Source organism: Xyrauchen texanus, chromosome 16 (assembly GCF_025860055.1).
Source record: "Xyrauchen texanus isolate HMW12.3.18 chromosome 16, RBS_HiC_50CHRs, whole genome shotgun sequence".
NCBI classification, from domain to species: Eukaryota; Metazoa; Chordata; class Actinopteri; order Cypriniformes; family Catostomidae; genus Xyrauchen; species Xyrauchen texanus.
The window spans coordinates 42,773,399-42,795,272 of record NC_068291.1 but is presented as its reverse complement, the minus strand read 5'-3'; the positions used below and the strand labels follow the sequence as shown (position 1 = coordinate 42,795,272).

Genomic DNA, 21,874 nt, shown 5'->3' with positions numbered 1-21,874 from the left:
ATGAACTGAAAAAAGTTTGTGTTTGATAAGTTCAACGTTAATGAGACAGAGGTAGGTTTAACATGGACACTTTTCTGGATTCATTATCATTCAATTTTTAAGATGTGCAACTGGTTTGTTTTTGTGTTTGTTTTGTATGTACTTTATATGTTTTAATATTGTATTGCAAAAGTGTATCTGGTAGAGAATTCAGAAATGTTAATCGTTTCGAATGTTCCTCCCATATATATATATTATTGCATATCTATGTTCTGTGTGTTTCTAGAGCACTGCTTTTAAAATGAGTCTATATAAGAAGAGAGAGAAGGGTGGTTGTGTGAGAGAAAGGACCACAAGCGCTTAGGAGGCCATAGTTCTCACCCTGGGGCATCGGTCAGAACGCAGACAGGAGGCAGGAATGAGTTAAAATACTTTACTGAACCATTTGTTTGACAGCACAGACATACATTAGACTGCAATGATGTCACAGTGGCATAGTTCAGACTCAGAGTTGGACATAGTGGTTGCAGCTCAGCTTATATTGATGTACATAGTAGGTTCAGGAGTATATGTGTGGTTTTCTCGAAGGGATGCACAAAGTTATTAATAAACACCAAAGAGCTGCAACTTCTCAAACACTCTTCACTCACAGAGCGCAACTGCTAGAGATGTGCACATTTCTCAGTCTTGTGCACAATCATTTTTGACGCATCTAGCAGTGGCCGCTAGATGGAGTCACTTTTAGTGTTTAGGTCAAATGGGAGGAGGCGTGAACTATCATGAATATGGATTGTAATTCACACCTGAAGAGACAAAAGACCGTCCCCTGGGCCTATCAATGAGGAATGTGACAGAAAGAGAATGAATGTTATGAGACTTAATGATCAAAATCAAGTTTTAAGTTTAAAGAAGTAATCTGACTATAAATTTTCTTTACATAAAGACATTACTTAATTTTAGACCTACACTACCATATGAATGAAGTCTCTTCTGCTCACCAAGACTGCATTTATTTGATCAAAATACAGTAAAAACAGTGATATTTTGAACTATATTTACAATTTAAAAGAACAGTTTTCTATTTAAATATATTGTAAAATGCTATTTGTGCTCAAAGCTGAATTTTCAGCATCATTACTGCAGTCTTCAGTGTCACATGATCCTTCAGAAATCATTATAATATGCTGATTTTCTAATATGGTCATATTTAAATTGCATTTTACTCATTTACATCTGAACAGATATTTGCAAGCACAAGCATTGATGATAATGAGGCAGCATAAACACTAGATAAAATATATTCTAAACATTCATATAATTTTATATCATATTACATATCATATTTATATCATACAGCATACAATTTAAATACCTGCTTTAGCCAAAACAACATTTACATGTAACTAAAACTTGCTTATTTGCAAATTTTTGAATCCTGGCTGGCAAGTCTGGAAACAGTCCCACTAGTAAAATATGTACGTTTATATAAAATAGCATGTCAACAACTAATGAAAACTAAATGACTTACTCGTCCGAAATTGTATCCTCGGCTGGATCAAGTCTCTCTTCAAAATACAAATGTTCATCAGAGTCCCGCTCTTCTTCTGAGGAAAATGTTAACTCTTCCTTACTATACAGGAATTTCCTCGCCTGTGTATCGTTACAAACATGCAGAAAAGTGAATGAATTGTGTTTACATCAATCCTCACTGTCGAGGGCATTTACCATTTCCCTTGATCATCTCAGCACATTAGCGTATGTATGCGCGCTCTGCTGGTGGGTGTGATCACATTAACTATAATGAGCTGAGCCAGTAAAAACTGTACATCGTTTTGTTTCATACAGATTATATTGCAGGAGAATATTTGTTTTAAATTTCAATTGTTTTATTTAAAAGTAGACATTTTAAGCTTTCTTTAGACATATGTTTCATGTTTGTGTGATAAGTATTCGCGGAGTTTCGGTTAATTTTTGTGACGTGTTTCTGAAATATGCTCGTGAACACAGAGACAGCTGAAAGCTCACCCTTTTTATTTTCTTTATTTTACAAAAGCACAAGGTTTTGTTGTTATTGTGAGTGTACACAAATAAAAGTAGACCCTTTATAGTTTCTAATGATGTCATACACTTACCTGTATACCCAAAAATAACGAGTATTTTAAGTTGTTTCCGCTGTAATGACGAAAATATCCAGCAGGACGCGCCGGTGCGTCCGTCGACCCCAGAGGATTAAACATTCAGCCATCAATAACGTAAGTAGTGTCCGTTTCAGAAGTTTTTCCAGAGCTATTTTCCCTAGACAAATGTAAAAGACACTTATTTAAAAAGCATTTTCCAAAGATAGGTTCTGTAAAAATTGCTGTCAGAATTAATGCGTCAATGGATGCAATTTATTAAAAAAGTATAACGCAGATTTCTTTTCTTAATCGCAATTAACGCATTTTTCGTTAATACAGCATAAACTAGAGTAAACACTGGTTGGGAGGGTGGAACCTGTGTAATGTGTACGCCCGAAGCCATTACAAGTGGTGGCGGTGATTTTGATTAATTTCAGTGACTTGATTCTTTTGTTTCCCTTCACCAAAAAGATTTGTTCATTGATTTGTTCACTGACCATTCCTTCCAGTTATGCCTTTGCACCTACAGATGGCATTAAATTACCATCATTTAAGTAATTGCATCGAACCGAGTGCAATAACTCTCGACCAGAACAAGTCAAATTATCCTTTATTAAAATACTACTAGTGACTTCAGCACTGCATAGTGTTAAAGCATAATAAATGTTTCCCCACAAATTACAACAAAGCATATCTATCATACGTTTAAATTCACTTCTTCAGGTCTATGCTCCAACTCAGTCTCTGCAATCTATGAACAAGCTGTGCCTGGTGGTCCCATCACAAAGAAGCTCAAAGTTTATTTCACAATCTTTCACTTTCTCTGTTCCACTGTGGTGGAATGAGCTTCCAACCTTCACATGATCTTCTGATACCATTTCAACATTCAAGAACCAACTGAAAACACATCTGTTCCTTCAGCACTTAACCAATCCATTATAATTGCACTTACTATTGAAATTAACTTGCACTTAATGCGCACACACACACACATGTTGTGTTTCCATGTTTTATGGGGACTTTCCATAGACATAATGGTTTTTATACTGTACAAACTTTATATTCTATCCCCTAAACCTAACCCTACCCCTAAACCTAACCCTCACAGAAAACTTTCTGCATTTTTACATTTTCAAAAAACATAATTTAGTATGATTTATAAGCTGTTTTCCTCATGGGGACCGACAAAATGTCCCCACAAGGTCAAAAATTTCGGGTTTTACTATCCTTATGGGGACATTTGGTCCCCACAAAGTGATAAATACACGCTCACACACACACACACACACACACACACACACACACACACACACACACACACACACACACACACACACACATGTTGTGTTTCCATGTTTTATGGGGACTTTCCATAGACATAATGGTTTTTATACTGTACAAACTTTATATTCTATCCCCTAAACCTAACCTTACCCCTAAACCTAACCCTCACAGAAAACTTTCTGCATTTTTACATTTTCAAAAAACATAATTTAGTATGATTTATAAGCTGTTTTCCTCATGGGGACCGACAAAATGTCCCCACAAGTTCAAAAATTTCGGGTTTTACTATCCTTATGGGGACATTTGGTCCCCACAAAGTGATAAATACACGCTCACACACACACACACACACACACACACACACACACACAAACAAACAAACAATACTTCTATCTCTTTCTTCTGTGCTAGCTTCTATACCACTCCATCCACCTTGAGAGCTTAGCAGCACAACACTGTAGATATTGTTGAACTTTGTATGACAAATTGCCAGGCGTGTGTCATCACTGTCTAGCCACGCCCCCCTCCTCATCACACTCCTTTTTTTTTTAAAACAGTTAGAGAAAATTATTGTAATGTTGTAGCGTGATCAGGGCTGGACTGGCAATCTGGCATACCAGGCATTTTCCTGGTGGGCCGGCGTACAACTTTCGGGCCAGTGGCTATGTAAAAATCCCGGGCTGATTTCTCTTCCCAGTCCAGCCCTGAGCGCGATAGAGTAACACAGAAAACTGGCTAAAGATTTGATGGCGTAAACTGCCAAAGTTAAGTTTCACCCACATTTGGCGGGAGTTCATTTCAATCACAGATTATATACAAGGAATTAACCAAGTTTAAACATGGGGTGTCTGTATCTGAATTTGAGGTGACCAGTGCCACCTCTGTACCCATGCTAGATTTTTATGCTCTTGCAGATGCTGGCCAAGTTAACCGAGCTTTCAAATTATAACCAAGTGTATAGTGTATACACTTTCTTACTATCCTGACACTGCAGGGGGAAACAATATGTTAACAAATAGGACTATAGTTACAACAGACCATAAAAGACCACATTTTATGCAATAGTTGGATTAAACATATGCCTATGTGACCGGATGGATGAATGCACGTGTGGGGAGTGCGACGTTCTTGTTAAACTCACAGTATGCTTGCCCACCTCTTCAGTCCACACTACACCACTGGGTTTAAATGTGCTGTATTTTCAATTAAATATTATTTTCACATAGGTTTTTCTTTTTCCTTCTTATTTACGCAGTGGGGAGAGAGATAGTGTAATCAAATCAGTGAAGTCCCATTTGAGCTGCACTGCCTCTGACCGTCAGACCCACATCATGCAGCACGTTACAGAAGCAGCCCTGCAGACGCACACACTGCTGGATGAAACTCCAGGTCTACAGAAGGATTCCCACCAACCAGTGGATGATGTCCTGCAGAGAGTCAAAGACCAACACAAAACCAGCATGAAGAACAAGTATGAGGGCTTATCTGGGGGAATCAAACAACACAAGCATCAAACCCTCCTGAACAGGATTTACACACAGCTATACATCATAGAGGCAGAGAATGGACTGAATGAAGAACATGAGGTTTTACACATGGAGAAAACATCCAGAACACAACACATACACGACACTCCAATCAATTGCAATGACATCTTTGATCCCTTACCTGAACCAGGGTGTAAGAAGCAAAGGAAACCGAAAAAAGACAAAATCAGGACTGTTCTTACTAAAGGCATCGCTGGAATTGGAAAAACAGTCTCTGTGCAGATGTTCATTGTGGACTGGGCCGAGGGAAAAGCCAATCAGGATGTAGATTTCATATTTGTTCTTCCATCTCGAGAGTTAAACTTGATTAAAGATGACCAGTACTGTCTTCACAAACTTGTGCTTGACTTTCATCCTGAACTTCATGATCTGGACTCAAAGATTTATGATGAGGGTAAAGTTGTCTTCATCTTTGATGGTCTGGATGAAAGCAGAATTGCACTGAAGTTTTCAGACAGTGAGAAAGTTTCTGATGTAACTAAGACTTCATCAGTGGGTGTGTTGATGTCAAACCTCATCAAAGGAGATCTGCTGCCCTCTGCTCTCATCTGGATCACCTCCAGACCAGCAGCAGCCAATCAGATCCCCTCCAAATACATCAAGCGTGTGACAGAAATCCAGGGGTTCAATGACCCTCAGAAAGAGGAATATTTCAGGAAGAGTATCAGTGATGAGCATCAAGCCAGCAGAATCATCTCACACATTAAAAGATCAAGAAGCCTCCACATCATGTGCCACATACCAGTCTTCTGTTGGATCTCAGCCACTGTGCTTCAAAACATCCTGAAACAAGATAACAGTAAAGAGATCCCTAAAACTCTGACTGAAATGTACATACACTTCCTGCTCATCCAGATTAATATGTGGAATCAGAAGAATGATAAGAAAGATGAGAGAGGTCCAAAGAAACTCCTGCAGTCCAACAGAGACTTGATTATGAAACTTTCTGAACTGGCATACAGACAACTGATTAAGGGCAATGTCATGTTCTATGAAGAGGATCTGAGAGAGAGCGGCATAGATGCCACTGACACCTCAGTGTATTCTGGGATTTGCACTGAGATCTTTAAGGAGGAATCTGTGATTCATCAGAGGAAAGTCTACTGCTTCATACATCTGAGCTTTCAGGAGTTTCTAGCTGCTTTCTTTGTGTTGTACTCACATGTAATGGAGAACGTGGAATCACTGAAGTTGATTTTGTGGTACAGTTCTAAGAAAAGCTCTCTGTTCAGGCTACTAAAATCAGCAGTTATTAAATCCTTGCAGAGCGAAAACGGACATCTGGATCTTTTTCTTCGTTTTCTGCTGGGCATCTCACTGGAGTCCAATCAGAGTCTCTTACATGATCTACTGACACGCACAAAGAACAGCTCAAAGTGCATCAAGAGCACAACAGAGCACATTAAACACAAAATCAAGGGTGGTGAACATCTTTCAGCTGACAGATTTATCAATCTCTTTCTCTGTCTGCTGGAAATGAATGATCAGACTCTGTACAGAGAGATTCAGGAGTATGTGAAATCAGACAAACACTCAGAGAATTATCTCTCACCAGGTCACTGTTCAGCAATAGCGTACATGCTTCAGATATCAGAGAAGGTGCTGGATGAGTTTGATCTCAGGAAATACAACACATCAGATGAGGGTAGAAGGAGACTCATACCAGCTGTGATGAACAGTAGAAAAGCTCTGTGAGTATTCAAATATATGATTGTATATGAAATTGATTTTGTCTCTTTTGTTTATTTTTAAATATTTGAGCCATTTGACAAAAACATCATGACAGTCCAAATCGAGTTAAAAGGAACAGGGTCAAGGCAGAAAATACAAACGGTAATATTGAACAGGGAAGATGTACTTTTAGAGGACTTCAATGCTTAAAGTAAAAGAATAATGAATGGCCAGTTCATACGATTACATCCTGCTGGTTTGAAGCGATTTAATATTTTGGTGAAGCTGTGTGAAGTTACATGGTCTCAGATGAGTTCAAAATTTACGTCCGTAGTATCAGGCTAATTCATGAAAGTTTGGGCTGATCATCAGTCTATATTTAGACAATATTATGTCCCAATCTAAAGTGGATCATCAATCATGTGATAAAAATGTAATCAGTGCCATGTGCAGAATGCAGGACACATTATTTGAACTCACTATCTCCCTTTTAATCACGCTGTATTTTATCATCATTTTATAGACTTACTGGCTTTAATCTCACGGATCAGTTCTGTGAAAGTTTGGCTTCAGCTCTACAATCATCAAACTCCCTGCAAGAGCTGTACCTGAGTAACATGCAGGATTCAGGAGTAAATCTGCTCTCTGATGGACTGAAGAGTCCAAAATGTCAACTGAACATACTGAGGTCAGTTAGTGCACCCTGGTGTAAATATTAACACACTAAACAATAGATAGCACAATGTCAGATATCACAAAGGTCTTTTGATGCAAGTTGATGTTTGAAAATTCGCTGTTGTTTTTATGAAAGTCTCAGCTTTCATATTATGTCAATGTTATCATGAAATTTAAACTTTAAATGTTTTTATGCAATTTAATGCATTAAGTCAAGTCGCTGTCACGTCAATACAGACGGGAGCGCTGCATACATCTCTTCTCCAATCAGCGCTCGTCTTTACCCAGAGGTGGGTAGAGTAGCCAAAAACTTTAAACCTCAAAAAAAGGAAAAAAGAGAGAAAAAATTACTCAAGTAGAAGTAAAAGTAATAATGTTAAAAATGACTCGAGTAAGAGTAAGAACGTATCCAATAAAAAGAATACTCAAGTAGTGAGTAACTAGTACTTTAACTTAATGGATGTTTACTCTCCTATATTCCAGTACATTATACACATTTATCATACATTACAGAATGATAAATATAATAAAAATACTATTAATATTATTGTAAAGAATTTAAATCATTCACCATCATTTTGTTCCAAAACTTTCATCAAATGAAAGGGATAGTTCACCAAAAAATTTAAACTTCTCACCCACATGCCATCCTAAATGTGCCATCCTCAGCTCTGTTGGTCCATAAAAGTAATTAATAAGACTCCAGTGATTTTCAGAAGCAATATGATAGATGTGGTGAGAAACAGATAAATATCTTTAAAATTATGATGTATAAAGTCCTTTTTTTTTACTATTAAATCTTCTTCCTGCCCAGTAGGTGGTGATATGCACAAATAATTGAATCACTAAAAACACAAGAAGAATGTGAAAGTGGAGATTTATCAGTAAAAGTATTTAAATATTGATCTGTTTCTCACCCACACTTATCTTATCCATTCTGAAGACATAGATTGAACCAGTGTCATTTGAATTCCTTTAAAGGGTAACTAAACCCTAAACCAACTTTTTTTAGTTAATGATCTGTAAGCATGGGGCTTTATTAGTACTGGTCATTGATTCAAGTAATTTTTTTGACATTTGTGTATAAAGTGTTTTAATTCTACAATATATGGTGTAAAAACGTCTGAGTGCTGCCCTCTTCAGGTTGAACAGTGGCTACTGCAGTTGAATTTTCCTATTGGCTGTTGCGGTACTTCGTGACGTAAGCAGGTTCCAGCTCACCACGCCAGATTAATGACATCTTTGATCCCTTACCTGAACCAGGGTGTAAGAAGCAAAGGAAACCGAAAAAAGACAAAATCAGGACTGTTCTTACTAAAGGCATCGCTGGAATTGGAAAAACAGTCTCTGTGCAGATGTTCATTGTGGACTGGGCCGAGGGAAAAGCCAATCAGGATGTAGATTTCATATTTGTTCTTCCATCTCGAGAGTTAAACTTGATTAAAGATGACCAGTACTGTCTTCACAAACTTGTGCTTGACTTTCATCCTGAACTTCATGATCTGGACTCAAAGATTTATGATTAGGGTAAAGTTGTCTTCATCTTTGATGGTCTGGATGAAAGCAGAATTGCACTGAAGTTTTCAGACAGTGAGAAAGTTTCTGATGTAACTAAGACTTCATCAGTGGGTGTGTTGATATAATAACATAGAATAATAATAACATAGAGTCTGACAGCAGCTGTCAATTAATCCGTCACTACGAGTCTCAGGTGCCCCCCCCCCAGCCCCGCACTCGGTTCGTTCCCTCTATCCCCGCCGGGGTCTGCCCACTTTTCCAGCATTTTCAAATATTTCTAGTGGGTGGAGTCAGACTCTGAGCAGGTGTTTAGTTACCCTTTAATGCTGCCTTTATGTGTGAAACACGGTTCAAATGGGAAAGGAGGAGGCGGGAACCGGCTTAACAGTAAAAGTAATATTTTAATTTAAACTTAAACAAAAAGACACAAAACTTAATTGCACACACAGCATCTGTATGTGGCTCTCTCTCTCTCTCTCTCTCTCTCTCTCTCTCTCTCTCTCTCTCTCTCTCGAACTGCTGCATCCCAATGCACGTATCCCTCTGCTCGGCTGATTAGCATCCTCCTCATACAATGTGCTTTCTGAGCTTCAAACATTTGGTACCCATTCACTTGCATTCTTGTATAAACTAACAGAGCTGAGATATTCTTCTAAAAATCTTTGTTCAGCAGACAAAAAAACCCCAAAACATACATATCTGGAATGGCATGCGGGTGAGTAAATGATGCATGAATTTTTGGAAACGTTATTCCTGTAAGATTCCTGCAACTTTAATCTTGAAATATATCCTTGTCTTGGTGAAAAATTAAGGCACTGAATGGAGTGAAGAACGTAGTTACGTAGTTTTGAACGCGACTCGAGTGAAGTTCCGCTGTCGTGAGAGTACCATTCAAATATCTAAATAAATTACACATTTATTAACACTTATTAAATTAAAATCAGTAATATAACAAATTTATTTTAATCAGAAATTTACTTGAGTAAGAGTGAAAAGTACCCAACAAAAAAGTAGCTTTCCACAAAAAGTTACTCAAGTAAATGTAATTGAGTAAATGTAGTGCATTACTAACCACCTCTGTCTTTACTACAAATTATAACAAGAAAATAATACAAATGAATCATGAATCAGAATGAATGAACCAGATGGGATGTTAAAATTAATCAAATAGGATGTTGAAAGATACAAGCAATGGTTGAAATGGTTATCTTAAAATATTTGAGTGTTGAGGGCTTGATCAATTCTAATGTCACAAATGATGTCACATATGATTGTTTGTTGTTGGCACATCAATTTCACCTACCAGGTCATTTACAACAGGGAAGTTATTCAATGTCTATAGTTAGGTATTTTGGAAAAATGAACTCTCGAGAAGAGAATATAACAAAACACCATCACTGTTGCCCTGATATGAAATTATGTTAAGTTTTTTTTTCATTAATAAAACAGTTCTCATTTAACTATAGGGCATCCACACTGGAAGAATTGTATCTTTTGGAAAAAACCTTGAGTATTTGGTTCTGTTCTTTTTAGATTTACACTCTGTAATCTCACTGATCAGTGCTGTGAAAGTTTGGCTTCAGTTCTTCAATCACCAAACTCCCTGAGAGAGCTGAACCTGAGTAACAATAACCTACAGGATTCAGGAGTGAAACTGCTGTCTGATGCACTGAAAAGTCCAAACTGTCAACTGAAGATATTAAAGTATGTATAAAACAGATGAACTAAACCTGTAATCAATGCTCTGTGCATAATCAGTTTCTGATCATTTAAACATTAAATATATTTTTGTCCACTGATTTTACTGCATGAAATAACAGTAAATTAACGATTTAATAAATAAATCTAAGAATTATTTTAAGAATATTTACATATGTCACATATGATTGTTTGTTGTGTGTTTGTAGATTATCTGGCTGTATGGTGACAGAGGAAGGCTGTTGTTATGTGGCTTCAGCTCTTACTTCAAACCCTTCAAACATGATAGAGCTGGATCTCAGCTACAATCACCTAGGAGAATTAGGAGTCATGCTGCTCTCTGAGAGACTCAATGATCCAAACTGCACACTGGACAAACTCAAGTATGTTGAACAGTAACAATCATACTGTCATTTTTATTTTTTATATGTGTGCTATGATGTCCTTGAAAACAGCTGTCCTTCTATATACATGTTTATGAGTGCATGATATAAGCTGGTCCAGCTTCTCTCTTTTGGTTTAGCACTAACAATGCAATTTCTCGTGAGAAAAGGTAATCCACTGTGAATGAGCTTCTCTTGTAACACTCATGAACACACAATGTATGTCAATATTTTAACATACCAGTATGTAACCTGATGTTTTAGTGTTTGTAAATGACTCCGTTCTGTTCATTCGAGTATTGTGTTTTATGAAGACTGAGATTTAGAGTCTCATTAGTCATTTAAAATTCTGAATAAACAACCAACTGAATCCCAACCTGCAAAATTCTACAGTCAAATATATCCTAGGGGGGTTAACTCTTGGTACCTTCATGTGATTTTACTTATTAGATTGCTATATGATATTCATATTATATTTAGACTTAAATGTCTCCACAAAATGGTTATAAATCGGATCTATGATTTCCTACACTATATGCAAAAACAACCGTTCACTTAAACTTTTGTAATATTTTGTGGAATTATTTGATTTTATAGCTGCCGCCAAACTAGTAGACTCCAAACAACATTATTTTGGCAGAGGGTGTCACACTTCCGTACTCTTTTGCTGAGATAACAAATGGTGGAGAGGTGCCAGACATACCAACTTATTGCAACTCTCTCTGCTACTCTGTGATGTGGAGCTTGCCAAAATAACAACAGGAGAACCGCATGAACATAGACAATTGTAAAAAGTAATTAAGGATGTCATTTATGAAGCAACATACCTTGAGAAAGTGTGTGATTGTGTATCTATCCCTTTGAGGCTAGCCGTAGAATGCATATGTCCACATGAAGCTTTCATTGGGTAAAGAAATCTCTTTCAATAAAAACAGACTGTTGTGCCTTGACTGGGTTCATTTATAATATTTAGTGTAGAAAAAAAACACAAGGAAAATGCTTGGTGTCAGAATCACTATGGATTACAATCAATGTTTATGATGGTATTTAGCTAAGTGTGATGAAAAATTTTAGGACCAGCTTGACATCTTGTCAGCTCTTTGGTAAAAGAAGAAGCTTATATGTCACTATAAGAGAACATTAGAGCCCGCCCCGACAGAACGATTGGATCCTTTTTTACCATTGCTGAAACCATTAACTCAGGAAGGCAGAGGAGACTCAGTAAGGCAGAGGAGACCTGCTGGTGCTTGTTTGGACCTAGCCAATGCCTATGGGTTGATCCCTCATAAGTTGGTGAAAGAGGCTCTTGACCAGCACCATGTCCCTGACAGGACTGTAGAGCTCATATTCATCCTCCGATACATCCTTTGGCCATTGCTGATTTACGAGGTCCCTTTAAAAACAGAGGAGAACATCGCGAGGAACATAAGCCATTACCTCTGGTGTTGGTACAGCCTACCTTGGAGCTTTAGTAACAAAGCTCTCTATCGTCATCAGACCAAGCTCTGGCTCCCTTTTAACAGCATCAAGGAGGATATTATGTTGGCTAATGCAAGAGAAAACATGCAATCCAGGACTCCTGTGACCCAAAAGTCACACAAGCTGGTGTTGAGGTGAAAACAGGGTGGAAGTGGAGAGCACAAGCCCATCCAATCTCTTCACCTTGGGCAAAGTCATACCACCTGCATATCCACTATGCCAGTGAAAAGGGACACACAAGCACATCCTGAGCTTCTGTCCCAAATCACTTGGAGAAGGGCAACATCGTTGGTACCACAACTAGGTTTTAAAGGGGATTGGCGCCACCATCGCTACTCCAATCAACAAAGAGCATTAACATCATATTTGTCAGGGACAGGAATGCAGCCCAAGCTCAGAGGAGGCAGCAGACAGAGATTCTCATAACAGCCTACGACTGGCATTTGAGGGTAAACCTAGGAAAACAGTTGCAAAGGGTGGAGAGATTTGTGCAAACCAGCCCAGTCCTTTAGCAGAATTTACAGTCTACTGGGAGTGATGGGGATGAGCAAGAATAGAACCATCTGAAGTGAAAAAGAGGCTGCAGAAAGATCCTTCAGATGGCTGTGGATCACAAGGAGCAAATTTTGAAATGTGAGTGCTACTAGGACACAAGCCAGGGCTCGATCAACCCTGGTTGGGTCGCCATGGTGAGGGTGTCTGATGTTGAAAAACCCAAAACAACCAGTGACTCCAAGATACATCACTGATGATGTGTCCCAGTGCACCTGCAGAGTAACAGCAGCAAGAGTGCATTACAATACAGACATGGAGGACAATATTCTCAATGCAGTTACCCCTTTACTAGCGCACCTTGCCCTAGCCCGACCCCCCACCCCCCTTTAAAATGGACTAGAACCTCCAATGTCCCCTTAATCCCTAACCATGATCACGCATTCTTGTACCCCTGTTAACTGGTAAAAATCCACTTCTGGAAAACTAGTAAAAACAAAAACAAAACATTAATTCAAACATTGTTATCACACTATAAAATGAATGGGATTCTCTTACTGTCATGGGTATTTATAATATTCAAATTAAAGCAGAGACTGTGAGAATAGATAGAGAGTCTGTGAAAGAATCTTCTTTCTTTTCTGTGTATGCCACACAGAGCATCAGAAGAGACTCTGGGCTGTCTGATATTTGAACAAAATATACCAATAAAATGTACTGTATAAGAACAGGAAAAAGATAAACAGAGTGAGGATGTAAAAAGTCTGCACAATAATGTACAGCACATACAGTGCATACAGAAAGTATTCACATCGCTTCACTTTTTCCACATTTGGTTATGTTACAGCCTTATTCCAAAATGGATTAATATTTCCTCAAAATTCTATAAACAATATCCCATAATGACAATGTGAAAGAAGTTTGTTTGAAATATTTGGAAATTTATTTAAAAAAAAAACAAAATGAAAAAAAAAAAAAAAATCACATGTACATAAGTATTCACAGCTTTTGCCATGACCCTCAAAATTGACCTCAGGTGCATCCTGTTTCCACTGATCATCCTTGAGATGTTTCTACAACTTGATTGGAGTCCATCTGTGTTAAATTCAGTTGATTGGACCTGATTTGGAAAGGCACACACCTGTCTATATAAGGTACCACTGTTAACAGTGCATGTCAGAGCACAAACCAAACCATGAAGTCCAAAGAATTGTATGTAGACCTACGAGACAGGATTGTATCGATGCACAGATCTGGGGAAGGGTACAGAAAATGTTCTGCAGCATTGAAGGTCCCAATGAGCACAGTGGCCCCAATCATCCATAAATGGAAGAAGTTTGGAACCACCAGGACTCTTCCTAGAGCTGGCTGCCTGGCCAAACTGAGCGATCGGGGGAGAAGGGCCTTAGTCAGGGATGACCCGATGGTGATTGGTGGTGGCGTAGTTGGCTAAAGCACATAACTGTTAATCAGAAGGTTGCTGGTTCGATCCCCACAGCCACCACCATTGTATCCTTGAGCAAGGCACTTAAATCCAGGTTGCTCCGGGGGATTGTCCCTATAATAAGTGCACTGTAAGTCGCTTTGGATAAAAGCGTCTGCCAAATGCATAAATGTAAATGCGTTTCTCTGTGGAAAGAGGAGAGAGGAGAACCTTCCAGAAGAACAACCATCTCTGCAATGGTTGTGAGATCCGGCTTGACAATATAAATAATAGTGTAATGAGAAACTTAACACACACATGACGGTCAGCTGACCGTAAATGGTCTCTCTCTCGTCGCACCACCTTCCGCCATCGGCCTTTATCCCTCTCGGAGGCTTAATTAGCCTGATAAGGGACCGGGTGTGTATAATCACGACCTGGCCCGCCCTCCGCCCTGTCATAGTCATGCCTGGAGAAAACCAGAGACCGCTCATCACCTGGCCAATACCATCCCTACAGTGAAGCATAGTGGTGGCAGCATCATTGAAGCATTCAGCGGCAGGAACTGGTAGACTAGTCAGGATCAAGGGAAAGATGAATGCAGCAATATACAGAGACATCCTTGATGAAAACCTGCTCCAGAGCATTTTGGACCTCAGACTGGGGTGAAGGTTCATCTTCCAACAGGACAACAACCCTAAGCACACAGCCAAGATAACAAAGGAGTGAATACAGAACAACTCTGTGAATGTCCTTTAGTGGCCCAGCCAGAGCCCAGACATGAACCCGATTGAACATCTCTGGAGAGATCTCAAAATGGCTGTGCAACGACGCTCCCCATCCAACCTGATGGAGCTTGAGAGGTCCTGCAAAGAAGAATGGGAGAAACTGCCCAAAAATAGGTGTGCCAAGCTTGTAGCATCGTACACAAAAAGACTTGAGGCTGTAATTGGTGCCAAAGGTGCTTCAACAAAGTATTGATCAAAGGGTGTGAATACTTATGTACATTTTTAATTTTTAATACATTTGTAAAGATTTCAAACAAACTTCTTTCACGTTGTCATTATGGGGTATTGTTTGTAAAATTTTGAGGAAAATAATGAATTTATTACATTTTGGAATAAGGCTGTAACATAACAAAATGTGGAAAAAGTGAAGCACTGTGAATACTTTCCGGATGCACTGTACAATGATCAATGGAAACATGTCAATTCTTCACACTGTAACCCCCATTTCCAGTGTCCCCATAATTCAAATCACTTAAAAAGTGTGTGTGTGTGTGTGTGTGTATGTGTGAGTGTATTTATCACTTTGTGGGACCAAATGTCCTCATAAGGATAGTAAAACCCCAAATTTTTGACCTTGTGGGGACATTTTGTCAGATCCCTATGAGGAAAACAGCTTATAAATCACACTAAATATATGTTTTTGAAAATGTAAAATGCAGAATGTTTTCTGTGAGGGTTAGGTTTAGGGTAGGGTTAGGTTTAGGGATAGAATATATAAGTTTGTACAGTATAAAAACCATTATGTCTATGGAGAGTCCTCATAAAGATAACTGCACAACATATGTGTTGTGTGTGTGTGTGTGTGTGTGTGTGTGAATTAATGTGATGTCTTGTGTTTTTAATAGTGTTGATCATGGAGGAGAGATAAGGATTAAAGCAGGACCACAGAAATGTAGGTCCACACACACACACACACACACACCACACACACACACACACACACACACACACACACACACACACACACACACACACACACACACACACACACTTTCAATCATTGTTGTTTTGTATTGTAAATGTTCTCTTTTTGTGTTCAGATTCCTGTGATCTCACACTGGATCCAAACACAGCACATACACGTCTCTCTCTGTCTAAAGAAAACAGGAAGGTGACATGTGTGGAAGAGCAGCAGTCATATCCTGATCATCCAGAAAGATTTGAAAAGTGTCATCAGGTTATGTGTGGAGAGAGTCTGGCTGGATACTGTTATTGGGAGGCTGAATGGAGTGGAGTAGTTGATATATCAGTAACATATAAAGGAATCAACAGGAAAGGCAGAGGCAGTGTGTTTGGATACAATGACCTGTCCTGGACTCTGAACTGCTCTGATAACAGGTTCACTGCCAGACACAATAGTAAGGAAACTGTCATCCGTGCCCCTTTACCCCTTTCTAACAGAGTAGCAGTGTATCTGAACTGGTCAGCCGGCACTCTGTCCTTTCACAGCGTCTCTGACACACACACACTCACACACTTACACACATTCAACACCACATTCACTGAACCCCTCTATGCTGGATTTAGAGTTGAATATAATTTTTCCTCCATGTCTTTGAGATAAAACAGTCATACTGATGCCTGATTTGTGACTAAATCATTCTATTGAGCTGGTTCTTGTCAGTGAATCAGTGGAACAGGTTCACAAATCGGTCAGAATATGAATGATCTTTAAAAATCCTCATCCAATAATTACAAACAACTGGAAAGAGGTGTGAATGCTGTTTTTCTCTCTTGATTACAGCTGTGAGATCTTCCTTCGTCTTCTGATCTTTGTTGTTTTACATGTACAGTACTGTGTAAAAGGTTTAGTCAGTTTTAATGGTTGTTCTTGGTACAATTTAAGAAATCTTAAACATGCTTAACTTTATGTAGATCTGTGCATTTTTACATGTTTTAAAGTTTTAATTATTATTATTGTTTGAGGTGCAGCACTTTGTGTCAACTTCTGTTGCTTTTAAACTTTGATTTGACTTGAATTAACAAATAATATTTGTTGTGACTCTTCTATGCCTTTAGAACAGTTCTCCTAGAAATGCCGTTTTCATGCAGCGATTATTATCGATACACAGAATATCAGGAGTTTTCAGATATAAACAGGGCTGCTCAGTGGTATAGCCATCAGTGGTATATCTATTGTGTATACATATCTTTTCTAGAGCATACACAATGTATTTTTAGTCACAGTTTGTCTTTTTGTGGTTTGACAGCTTGAATGAAATACCAGTGGTACATACTGGGAAACTGCATTATAAATGTCAATATTTCTAATATATCAGTTTGCACAGTTATACCAGTGTCATACACTCACCTGCAAGCTCATCAATGTCACTTTGTTAATTCTTGAAGAGGTACAAAATCCTTTGTAACTCTGGACTGCCATCAGCTCCTAATGTCTGATATCTGCCTTGTCCATACTGTGACCGGCTTGAGTGAATGTTATGTCGCCCTCTTGTGGTTTCCCAAAGCTATTACATCAGATTACATTGAATGGAATTCAACAGGCAGTGAATTGAAAACAAAAATCTATATATTGATATTTATATTTTAAGTATATTTTATATACACCTTTGCCAAATACATTTAAACTCAGTTTTTCAAACTTCCTGACATTTAATCGTAGAAAACATTCCCTGTCTTAGGTCAGTTAGGATCACTATTTTATTTTAAGAATGTGAAATGTCAGAATAATAGTGGAGAGAATTATTTATTTCAGCTTTTATATCTTTCATCACATTCCCAGTGGGTCAGAAGTTTACATTGTTAGTATTTGGTAGTATTGCCTTTAAAATGTTTAACTTGGGTCAAATGTTTTGTAGACTTCCACAATCTTCTCACAATAAGTTGCTGGAATTTTGGCCCATTCAGACAGAACTGGAGTCAGGTTTGTTGGCTTACTAGCTCGCACACAATGTTTCAGCTTTGCCCACAAATGTTCTTTCACATTGGGGTCAGGGCATTGTGATGGCATTGGATGTTCCAATGCCTTGACGTTGTTGTCTTTAAGCCATTTTGCCACAACTTAGGAGGTATGCTTGGGGTCACTGTCCATTTGGAAGACCCATTTCGATGAGCTTTAACTTCCTGGCTGATGTCTTGAGATGTTGCTTCAATATATCCACATAATTTTCCTTCCTCATGATGCCATCTATATTGTGAAGTGCACCAGTCCCTCCTGCAGCAAAGCACCCCCACAACATGATGCTGCCACCCCCATGCTTCATGGTTGGGATGGTGTTCTTCGTTTTGCAAGCACATAAAGATGGCCATTATGGCCAAACAGTTACATTTTTGTTTCATCAGACCAGAGGACATTTCACAAAAAAGTAAGATCTTTATCCCCATGTGCACTTGCAAACTGCAGTCTTGCTTTTATGGCAATTTTGGAGCAGTGGCTTCTTCCTTCCTGAGCAGTCTTTCAGGTTATGTCGATATAGGACTCATTTTACTGTGGATATAGATACTTGTCTACCTACATTTACATTTACATTTATTCATTTGGCAGACGCTTTTATCCAAAGCGACTTACAAAAGAGGAGAAACATCAGTGAATCATCTTAGGGAGACAGTGGTACAAAAAGTGTACAAAAATCATCAGAATAGTATACAAAATAGATTTAAGTGCAACAAGAAATGTAAATAATTATTTTTATTTTTTTTTATTTTATTTTTTAGTGACCGGTTAAGTGCTCTTGGAAAAGATGTGTTTTTAGCCGTTTTTTGAAGATAGAGAGTGAGTCAGCTTCCCGGATTGAGTTGGGAAGGTCATTCCACCACCGTGGTATGATGAAACTGAAAGTCCGGGAAAGTGTTTTGGTGCCTCTTTGTTTTGGTACGACAAGGCGACGTTCCTTAGCCGACCGCAGGCTTCTGGTGGGAACGTAGCTCTGTCTACCTGTTTCCTCCAGAATCTTCACAAGAACCTTTGCTGTTGTTCTGGGATTGATTTGCACTTTTTGCACCAAACTAAATTCGTCTCTAAGAGACAGAATGTGTCTCCTTCCTGAAAGGTATCATGGCTGCATGATCCCATGGTGTTTATTCTTGTGTACTGTTGTTTGTAGATGAATGTGGTAACTTTAGGAATTTGGAAATTGCTCCCAATGACGAACCAGACTTGTGGAGGTCCACAGTTTATTTTCTGATGTTTTGGCTGATTTCTTTTGATTTTCCCATGATGTCAAGCAAAGAGGCACTGAGTTTGAAGGTAGGCCTTAAAATACATCCACAGGTACCTATCAGAAGCTAATTGGCTAATTGCCTAAAGGCTTGACATCACTTTCTGGAATTTTCAAAGCTTCTTAAAGGCACAGGTAACTTAGTGTATATAAACATTTGACCCACTGGAATTGTGATACAGTCAATTAAAAGTGAAACAATCTGTCTGTAAACAATTGTTGGAAAGATTACTCGTGTCATACACAATGTAGATGTCTTAAACTATAGTTTGCTAATATGAAATCTGTGGAGTGGTTAAAAATAGGTATTAATGACTTCAACCTAAGTATATGTAAACTTCTGACTTCAACTATATATATGTATTTTTTTTTTACATAATATGTTGAAGCTCCTGCACTGACACATCATCACCAGCAGATGGCAGTCATGCATTTGACGTCTATGAGATTCAGTTTATGGCTTTCTCTTGAACTGACTTAAAAGCACACATGATTCACCCAGGATGTGCTGATATATTGTGAAAATAAAAAGATAAGAAGAATGTTAAAGCAGAATAAACATTATTCTTGAATAAATGCGGTGACTCTACTGCTTTGAGTGTAACTTATGTATTATTTTACTCCTATAAATGTTTATTATGTTTATTTAAAACTGTATTCATAGACCGGGGATAGTTTATCACAAGGCCTATCTATGTAAGGTTTTTATTTAAAAGTTCAACAACTTAGACACCCTATTAAATTTGAATATTTTTGATGAAGATTTTTTGGCCATATTCCTCTATAGGTTTATAAGAATTGGAAGAGTTCTTTAAGATAATATTCTCTGCAAACAGTGCAGTGATCTATCTATCCTTATACCTCTCTTATTTTTATTGCATGAATAAGTAAATAAAGAGAGAACAAAAAGGATGGTAAACACAAGAGATTGATAAATACAAATAAAGAACAGCAAATATATGTGTAGCTTATATATATATATATATATATATATATATATATATATATATATATATATATATATATTGTAGATATAGTTTCAAAAGATAAGGGAAAAAGTTAAGAGAGTAACAGAGAACAAAGATAACAAATATATGTATGTATATATTACTTTTAGAAACTTGTTGAACAAATAAAAGGTAGGCATTTGGTACAACTTTAGCAAATTAACTTTTGGCTATGTATTTTAATATATGCATATTAACAATTACATGTATAAAGATATAATAATAAAGAGAATAAACTATGTATATATTGGTTTGCAATAAACTAGGGGTGTGTATGTATGTACTGTATATGTATGTGATTTGGAAGACGAAGGACATTTGGGACAATTCTATAGTTGCTGCTAGCTCCAGGCCCCCTGCCCCCGCCATGGCCACCCAAGCTAGGGTCCACAAACCTGTCCCCAGCTGCTATACCAGGACCCCCCACTCCACACACCACGCCCCCGCAGCAACCCCCTCCCATATCAAATGCCATGAGTCCTGCCTTTCAGGAATAAGCTTTGCCTCACAGGTCCCTTCGGTTGGTGTGCCAATCACCATTGCTATCTGGGTGAAATGGGATCTGGTAGCCCCTATTTACCGGTGTCCTGAGTTGTTTTGTCTTTGGGTTTCTTTAATTGTTGGGAGCACAACTTCTTTCCAGGGTCACAGCAACCAGTGTGGTCAATGCCATCGCCACCTGGGGGAGAGTTATCTCTTTGAGCTCTGATGTATTTAGCTCAGGTATTCTTCATTTATAATGCCCAGGTGTGGCAAGGCTTGTGTGTTGTAGGTCCCCTGTTCTATAACATATATATCAGTAGAAAAGCCATTTACTTTTGGCAGATTTAGGTCGTTAAGTGAAAATAGATATGATATTTAAAGCCGGGCTCCACCACCATGACCGCTCAGGAGTAATTCGCCTCAGAGGCCCACCACACAGAGCAAGGGCCCAAACATCCCTACCAGAGACAGGCCATAGCCCACCGCTCATGCAACCATAGCCAGAACACACACGCCCCATACCAACACCACGCACAGCTGTCCGATCAATGAAGAATACTGTTCAATAATAGTGAGGTTATAATTGGGTGGGTCATGGGGAAGAAGTAAACTCGAAATGTCGATATCTATATCTCTGGGTCATTAATAATTCAGCTAAAATTCTTAGAGGTTAAAATTAATGGTGAAATGTACATTTCATAGACTCTTATGGGTTGTGGTGTAAGTATTATGTGGTATATTGAGTGGCGTGGCAATTAAAACTGAACTGTTTTTCATCAGGCTATATTGTAATTTTATACAGTTCATTTTTAATTGCATTCATTTCTATCAGCCAATACAATGATTTAATTTTACAGCTACCTTTCCTAATTTTGCCTTACATAAATACCCTCTAATTCATTTTAGAAATTGTTCCCATGGTGCCATGCATGCAGCAATTTAAAACAGCACTTACATGCTATTTAAAACTCCCCATTGAATGTTCCTGCACCTCCACAGTGTGTCGACAGGGGCCTCTGCCTGCCCAGTAATAATAGAGCTTTAAAGGGGAGGAGCAGATAGAGTGTTACTGAAGCACATACACACACACACACACACACACAGCAGCTGTCAGTGTGAGCAGGTCTTTACATACACATACACACTGAAGAT

The 21,874-nt window shown here is 38.4% G+C and overlaps 1 protein-coding gene across 1 annotated transcript; it reads left to right on the top strand.

Annotated features, from left to right (window-relative positions):
• Positions 1 to 4,714: 4,714 nt before the first annotated feature.
• Positions 4,715 to 19,807, top strand: si:zfos-364h11.1 (NACHT, LRR and PYD domains-containing protein 3). Its single transcript, XM_052146152.1, has 6 exons — positions 4,715 to 6,618; positions 7,122 to 7,286; positions 10,325 to 10,495; positions 10,699 to 10,872; positions 15,900 to 15,946; positions 16,095 to 19,807. The coding sequence occupies exons 1-6, from the start codon at positions 4,841 to 4,843 to the stop codon at positions 16,616 to 16,618; spliced, it is 2,859 nt and encodes a 952-aa protein (XP_052002112.1). The 5' UTR covers positions 4,715 to 4,840; the 3' UTR covers positions 16,619 to 19,807.
• The last annotated feature ends 2,067 nt before the right edge of the window (positions 19,808 to 21,874 follow it).